The sequence below is a fragment of the Tarenaya hassleriana genome, unplaced genomic scaffold (genome assembly GCF_000463585.1).
Source record: "Tarenaya hassleriana unplaced genomic scaffold, ASM46358v1 Cleome9, whole genome shotgun sequence".
In the NCBI taxonomy this organism is placed as follows: domain Eukaryota; kingdom Viridiplantae; phylum Streptophyta; class Magnoliopsida; order Brassicales; family Cleomaceae; genus Tarenaya; species Tarenaya hassleriana.
Window position 1 is genome coordinate 827184 of NW_010971389.1, and position 8074 is coordinate 835257.

An 8074-nucleotide genomic window follows, 5' to 3' on the forward strand; every position below is an offset into this window, starting at 1 on the left:
GTCTTCACGGGGTAAAACCCGTGGGGAACCTTAGTCGGTAGGTGGGGTCCGGGGTAGAGGTCATAGGTCGCTTGATCTTTACGGGGATCAAGAGTTAGGTGTGTTAGTATGACTCAAGGTTAGTCTCGGGGCAGTCGGGGTAGACTCGAGGGACGGGTAGATGTCGGGGCGTGACCCTCGGGGGGGCCATTGGTGAGGTATAGACTTCACCGGAGGGGGTCACTTAGACGGTCTAGGGAGTCATACTAGTCTAGGTCTTAGGTAACCTTTCGGAAGCGGAGGCGTCGGGGGACACTCGCTTTGGGTAGGTTAGGTGTGTCGTGTCACGCTGAGACGTGTTTATGACACGCTCGGTAAGAACTCCTCTAATAACGGTGTTCCAATGCGCCTTGGATCATGCCGGGAGGTGGAGTTAAAAATGGAAGTAAAAGGGGAACTTAGCGTGTTAGGGATGGTTGGCGTGTTTGCTTCATATTTGTTTTGCAGGTTTTGAAGAAGAAGGTGGAGATTTGTTGGAAGCGTTCTTCGTCCAAACCCGCTGATCAGTTTGGAGGCTTCCAAAGCCTCGGAATGAAGCAGAGTCTCTGAGGGGTATTTTGGGAAAGTGTAAAGGACGCGTTATGAGTCCTAGGGTTTTCGGGTTTTCAGAACAGATTGCGTTTTCGGTCTTCTCTCTAGGTTTTCTTCTCTCTCTCTCTCTCTTGGCGAACTTCGGTTCTCCGGTTGCGCTGTAGTCGACTCCGGTCGATTCTCCGGCATGGTTCTGTGTTGTACCTAGCAAATAGCGGTTCCCTCTTCCCGAGACGTAGGCACCGAGCGTTAGAGCTCGGTACCGAACTCGTAAATTCTGTGTCGTCTCTCCTTCTTTCGTTTCTTGCTCACACGAGTGAAATCGGAGTGTTGGTGAGATGAATCGGAGGGTAAATACTCTACAACTCCATATAATTACATTTTATGAAATTATAAGTGCTATCCAACCAAACAAAATATATATAAAATCTATGTTAACCAAGTAGACGTATTTTGCATGTTCGACGTCAAAGTTGACAGGTCGGCCTAGAAGTAAATTACCTTAGGGGTATTTTGGACATTTAAGTGAAGCTGTGTTCGTGGACACGACACAAAACACAGCTGTAATCCGTACCTGAGCTTCAGCAAAAACCTTAACGAGACGGACTTCGTCAGATTTTCACACTTTCCCACATACCCTTTCTTTCTCCCTCTCCTCACCCCAAAATTCTTTAAATTTATTTATTTTATAACATTTTCCTTCGTGTTGGATCATCCGTCAAGGCTCAAAAGTGAACACCAAAACCCACGTTTTGACGGCTGCTGATCCATCTTTGAAGCCTCCCTACCGATTTTGAAAAACCTTCTTAATAATTATTCAGAAATCAGAGAAAAAAAAAAGGTGAAGAAAAACCAGCGGAATCAGAGAGAGAGAGAGGGAGAGAGAGAGAAGTGGTGTTTGTTTGGTTTGAGATATAAATGAACCAAGTGGTCGGATCTTTCCAAAACCTGTGACGGTCATAAGAGGGCAGAGAGACAATCGAACGGATTTGGAGGAAATCGTCCGGGAGAGACAGACCTGGAATTAAAGGCTCTTTTTTTCACCTCTCTTCCCTCTCATTCATGTGTATCTCTCCCAATCCCATTTGTCCTCTTCTTCCTCTTCATCAGCCATTGCACAAGGGCCAGAAATTGAGGTGAGGGAGAGTCCGATAAACATCGACTGGTGGGTTTAAGCCGCTTGTTTCCTGGGAAATTCTGCTCCTTTCTGAATTTCGATTTCTGGGTCTTGATCGATTTTGTCTGCCGTTCGAAAAAGTTTCTTCTTTTGAGAAGCTCTTGCCTTTGCTAAGGTTGGACAATCTCTCCGTGGGCCTCATTCCTCTGTAAATTCTAGATTCCGCTCTGTCTTTCTGTCTGAGTTCTGCTCTGATCCCACGAAAATCCTGAGTTCCTGACTGCTTGGAGCTTCTCCGAGTTTTAGTGGTGTTCCCCTTTCGGAGTAAGAGAACCTGTCTTCCTTTTGTGTTTGCCATATAGTGAGCTTGTGAATTCAGGAAGAATCCGATTCCATTAACAGATGTGTCGTGCACAGCTGTCAGGGCTTTGAGATTTGTCTATTTCTATCATCATGGATTGGGTTTTCTTTTCTTTTTCTTTTTTGGTAGATTCATTGACCTGATCTAAATATAAAATCTCGGGTCATTGTTTTCTACATCTTGTCCACTTGTGTAAAATCCTGGGTTTGTTTTTTTAAAACCATTTTTTTTTCTTGTTTTAGCTAAATTTAGGATCTTGAGACCAAAAACTGAAGCCATGGGAGGTTGGGGCTTCAGACACTATGTGGGCTCCATGTTCTTATGCGTTCTCCTGTTACCAGTGTCTCTAATGGCGTCCGTTCTTCGCGTTGGGAACATAACTCCTGGATTTCAAGGTTCTCAGATGACTTACATCGACAAGGACGGGTTGTTTCTCCGATCCAACAACTCGGGATTCGGATTCGGATTCGTCACAACCCCAAATGACGTCACCTTGTTCATTCTCAGCATCGTCCATACGAGCAGCTCGAGGGAGATCTGGTCTGCGAATCGCGCTTCTCCTGTCTCGAATTCGGACAAGTTCGCGTTCGAAGAGAATGGCAATGTCGTGTTGCAGAAAGGAGGAACTGTGGTTTGGAAGCTGGACAATTCAGGCAAAGGAGCATCTGCAATGGAGCTTCGAGATTCCGGGAATCTCGTCGTGGTTGGGAACGACGGGAATTCCATCTGGGAAAGCTTCGATCATCCCACTGATACTTTGATCACAAGCCAAGAATTCAAAGAAGGGATGAAACTGACGAGCGATCCATCTTCGGACAACGTGAGTTATGTTCTTGAGATCAAATCAGGAGATGCTGTTCTTTCTGTAAGCAGCCCAACCCCTCAGGTGTATTGGTCTATGGGAAGTGACCAGAGAAAGATCATCAACAAAGACGGAAAGGTCGCCACCTCGTCTTCCCTCGTCTCCAATTCATGGAGATTCTACGATCAGAGCAAGGTTCTGTTATGGCAGTTCATATTTTCAGACAGCAACAAGGATGAGAACTCGACTTGGATCGCTGTTTTAGGGAACAATGGAGTCATCTCGTTCTACTTTCTTGGCGATGGAGTTTCCGCCTCTGAATCTTCGACCAAAGTACCCCAAGATCAGTGTGCCACACCAGAGCCCTGTGGCCCTTATTTACAGTGTTCGGGAAGTAAGGTTTGCGAGTGTGTATCAGGACTTTCCCGCCTTCGATCGGACTGCAGAACCGGGATATCGTCTCCTTGTAAGAAAAGCAACAATTCACAACCTGTGGAACTCATCAATTCCGGAGATGGGCTTGATTATTTCGCCCTTAAGTTCGTTTCCCCGTCTTCAAAAACCGATCTTGATGGCTGCAAGGCCTCTTGCAGCGGGAATTGTTCGTGTCTCGGCCTCTTCTTCGAGAATTCTACTGGTAATTGTTTCTTGTTTGATTGGTTGGGAAGCTTCAGAAACTCGGACAAAGGAACTGGTTTCGTTTCTTATATCAAGGTTGCGTCTAATGGCATAACCACCGATGAAGGGGAGGACGGCGGGAAACACTTCCCGTATATCGTGATCATCGTCGTGGTAACTGTATGTATCATCGTGGGTTTGATCTTTTTCGCGGTGAGATTCCACAGGAGAAGGAAAAAGCTCGGGGAAGAAGCTCCTCAAGAGAGTTCGGAGGAGGATAATTTCCTCGAGAACTTATCCGGAATGCCCATACGCTTTACCTACAAAGATCTTCAGAGTGCTACTAATAACTTCTTGGTGAAGTTAGGGCAAGGCGGGTTCGGATCGGTGTACCAAGGGTTTCTACCCGACGGAACTCGTATAGCGGTGAAGAAACTGGAAGGGATTGGTCAAGGGAAGAAGGAATTCAGAGCCGAGGTCAGCATAATCGGAAGCATTCATCATCTTCACTTGGTACGACTAAAGGGATTCTGCGCGGAAGGAACTCACAGGATGCTAGCTTACGAGTTCATGGCGAAAGGGTCATTAGACAAATGGATATTCCGGAAACAGAACGGCGATTTCCTGCTTGATTGGGACACGAGATTCAACATTGCCCTCGGGACAGCAAAGGGTCTCGCCTATCTCCATGAGGATTGCGACGTGAGAATCGTCCACTGCGACATAAAACCTGAGAACATCCTCCTCGACGATAATTTCCTCGCAAAAGTATCGGATTTCGGGTTGGCGAAGCTGATGACACGAGAGCAAAGCCATGTATTCACCACTTTACGAGGGACCCGGGGATACCTAGCCCCCGAGTGGATCACAAACTATGCTATCTCGGAGAAGAGCGACGTGTACAGCTACGGGATGGTACTACTCGAGATTATCGGAGGGAGAAAGAACTACGATCCGTCAGAGACATCGGAGAAATGCCATTTCCCGTCATACGCGTTCAAGATGATGGAGGAAGGGAAGATTCTCGAGATTGTGGACTCGAAGATGAAGAATGTCGACGTGGAAGACGACGAGAGGGTTCAGAGGGCGTTGAAAGTGGCGTTGTGGTGCATACAAGAAGATATGCATCTTCGGCCGTCTATGAGCAGAGTCGTTCAGATGCTCGAAGGAGTTTCTCCGGTGGTTCAGCCTCCTCCTTCTTCGACTTTAGGGTCTCGCCTTTACTCGAGTTTCTTCAAGTCACTCAGCGAGGAGGGCGGTACTTCTTCCGGACCGTCCGATTGTAACAGCGATACTTATCTCTCCGCTGTTAGATTATCTGGTCCAAGATAGCGAGTTCCTTATACTGGTTTTGTACATGGGGTTGTTGTAATAGTTCAAGTTTTGTGTTCTGTTATAGTTTTGTTTACATAGATTCAATGTGGATTTTGTATTAGCCTCTGTTTTTAAGCATTCCCTTGATACACTGCTTGCCGTTTTTCAAATGAACTGCTTGTCGTCTGCATTCTTCTGTATCCTTTATGCATTCCGTGCCGTTTTCTGTTTAGCGTTTTGATTGGCTAGAACTTTGTCGTTACGGTACGCTTAACCGCAGTCAAGTGAAACTTGGGATATGTAACGAGTGGGTCGCTCGGTGGTTCCTTCTCTCTCCCGCGTTGAAGATGATGACTTCGTCTCTGTACGAACCTTCTCCTCTCTGGTTCAACTCTTCTTCGGTTTTCAATTTCGAATTCGATTTTCCCGCGAATTGGAGACCTCGCTCGAAGGGGAAATTTGGTGGGGGATCTTTCAGAGCTTGTCGTATCCGTTGCTCTGCCGATGATCCTGGTGAGAGCTGGTCATAGTTTCGTTGATTTTCATGTTGTTTGTTTGCCGAGAAAATTTTGGGTCGGCCCTCGTTTTCCTGAGAATTTTGGAATCCTAGCTGAAACGTGTTGTCTGGATAGAGAATATAATCAGTTCAAAGCCTAATTTAGCTGATACACTGGGTATTTTTTTTTTTTGTTAAACTACACTGGGTATTTTTGCATTGAATGTTTGCAATTTTCCTGAAATTTAAAGGTTCGCGCGGAGTTTTTTTGTCCAGTAGAAGAAAAATGGTTACCCTTTTCTCGGCAATGCAGCTCGTGACTCAATTTCTTCCTCAGAGAGGAAAGGCAGACGAGTGAGTTGAACAAATCCCTGATTCTCTGAGGCTAATATTCTTCGCTACGTATGGTTTTAGGATTATCGTGCCTATGTTAGAAACTAATGGTGAAATCCCAGCTTGAATTCTCTGATGCGAGATGAAATAAGAAAAGTAGTGACAAAGGGCAAAGCTGCTGGTGTGCTTCGTCTCGTGTTTCATGATGCTGGAACCTTTGAACTGGATGAGAGTTCAGGTACTTCCTTGAAATTTGGTTGAAATAAGATGTTTCTTTTGTAGATTTAGGATGCTTATAACTCGTTTTCTCCTTTGCAAAACCGAATTAGTGATCATGGATTTCCGGGTTTCTGCTTCTGTTGGCTTATTGATGCTTCTTTGTTTATTTTCGAATTTGGAATTCGGATGAGAGTGAACTGATGAGGGCTCTGATCCATTCACTTGGTAGATCTTCTAAACTTGTCGAAGTTAATGTAATTGTGTTTGTTGAGTAGAGTTCGGTGTTGATACCCCAAACTTAGTGTCTGGAGAATGATTTTTCAATTTTTGACTCTTCTGAGTGGATTTGTGTTGGTGTTTTTCTCAGTTCAAAGACTCAGATGTTCTTAAATTATGAATCTAATGGCAGGTGGCATGAATGGCTCTATTGTTTATGAACTTGAGAGACCTGAGAACGCAGGTTTGAAGAAATCGATAAAGGCATTAATCCCTCCCTTTATCTGTTAGCATGAGAAAATAAAGATGTAATTTTCACAATCTATTTTGTTTCCTTTTTCACGTTGAAGTTATTGCAAATGTGTTCGAAACCGGTCAAATTTATGTGATCTCCAGTGAGCTAATTTTCTTGATAGATGGATTATTTCTTTGTTAGATTCTAGAGAAAGCAAAGACTAGATTGGATGCTATACAACCAGGTAATTACTATTTCAACCGCGCATACGTAAAAGAAAAAAAGATTGCTGCTTTGGCTGTTAATTTTTTCAATTCATATATGCATTTAGTGTCTTGGGCGGATATGATCTGTGTTGCTGGGTCTGAAGCAGTTTCGATATGTGGGGGTCCAACTATTCCAGTAGCTCTGGGAAGACTGGATTCATCGTAAGCCGACCATCTTGTTCTCATTTAAGAAATTTTATTGTTAATCATTTCCATCTTTCGACGGAGATGATTAGATCTTTTTTTTTTCTTTCACAGAGAACCCGATCCCGAAGGAAAGCTGCCACCGGAATCCCTGAATGCCTTGGGTTTGAAAGAATGTTTCCAAAGAAAAGGCTTTTCGTGAGTCCTCACACAAGGATTGATGAGATGTGTTTTAAATGGAAGCACAGGCATCACTTTGTATCTATCTCATTGCAGAACACAAGAGCTAGTTGCCTTGTCCGGTGCACATACTCTTGGAAGCAAAGGCTTTGGAAATCCAACTGTTTTTGACAACTCCTACTACAAAATCCTTCTTGAGAAACCATGGTCATCTTCATGTAATCCTCATGGCAGAGCCCTTTATATTCGGCATTTGAATTTCCCCGTTCGTTCTCATATACGGCTTTTTTTTCTTTTCTAACCATTCTTTCCCATTTCTAATCATCAACCACTGTCTGTAAATGGCGAGAATGGATGGTTGTGTTTTTCTAAACAACTGTTACTTGTTTGTTCTGATGACCTGTCCTTTTGTGCAGCCAAAATGGGGAGCATGGTTGGGCTTCCATCAGATCATGCCCTCGTGGAGGACGATGAGTGCTTAAGGTCAGTTTACCTGTGAAATGCTTTTTGTCCTCAAGCTCTGATCTACAAGTAAATTGCAGCAGTCTATCAGATATGTGTTAGAAGATATCAGACTACAATTTAGATAAAGATTTAACAAAATCGGAATGTGTAGGTAAACCGATTGATTTATGTTTCCATGCACAGGTGGGTGAAGCAATATGCAGAAAACGAAGATGGGTTCTTCCGAGATTTCACCGACGCTTATACCAAGCTGGTGAATGCCGGGGCCAAGTGGAGGAAAAGCTTGTGATCTTCTTCTTCTTCTTCCTCCATTGATCAGCAGTAGACCAAAGGAGAAGAAGGTACCACATCTTTCTTTACCTCTGCCTTTATTTTTTTGATTCATAACTTGTAGTTTGTGATTCGGTTTACTGATTTGAATGATGGTATTATCATAATATGCCATGATTTGCATGTAGTTCAGTTATATCAATGTATGTGGCTTTATATATAGTCATGCATTTTTTGGATGCATTCATATGGTAGTTATTTTAACATTAGATCTGAATTTTGGTTTTAACTGAGAATTCATGAATCACATTTCTCCCTCTTTTTTTTTAAAAAAAAAATAATAATAAATTGAAACCGAAAAAACCATCATGACAACCACAAATTGTCTGTCTGTCTGCCTGTCTAGTACAACCTGGATTTCCTCTGTTTTCCTTTTCGGCTCGGATAATTTACCAAACCTTTGTAGGG

At 43.7% G+C, this 8074-nt stretch overlaps 2 protein-coding genes across 2 annotated transcripts; both read left to right on the forward strand.

Moving 5' to 3' along the window:
- The first annotated feature begins 1620 nt into the window (after positions 1-1620).
- Positions 1621-7845, forward strand: LOC104803658 (putative L-ascorbate peroxidase 6). Its single transcript, XM_010527657.2, has 11 exons — positions 1621-1706; positions 5063-5295; positions 5530-5632; positions 5734-5849; positions 6240-6310; positions 6483-6525; positions 6613-6709; positions 6806-6889; positions 6968-7089; positions 7288-7354; positions 7520-7845. The coding sequence occupies exons 1-11, from the start codon at positions 1633-1635 to the stop codon at positions 7623-7625; spliced, it is 1116 nt and encodes a 371-aa protein (XP_010525959.1). The 5' UTR covers positions 1621-1632; the 3' UTR covers positions 7626-7845.
- On the forward strand, positions 2291-4931 carry LOC104803657 (G-type lectin S-receptor-like serine/threonine-protein kinase SD2-5). The gene has a single exon (XM_019201399.1). It carries the CDS (start codon positions 2326-2328, stop codon positions 4798-4800), a length of 2475 nt encoding a protein of 824 aa, XP_019056944.1. The 5' UTR covers positions 2291-2325; the 3' UTR covers positions 4801-4931.
- Positions 7846-8074: the final 229 nt, after the last annotated feature.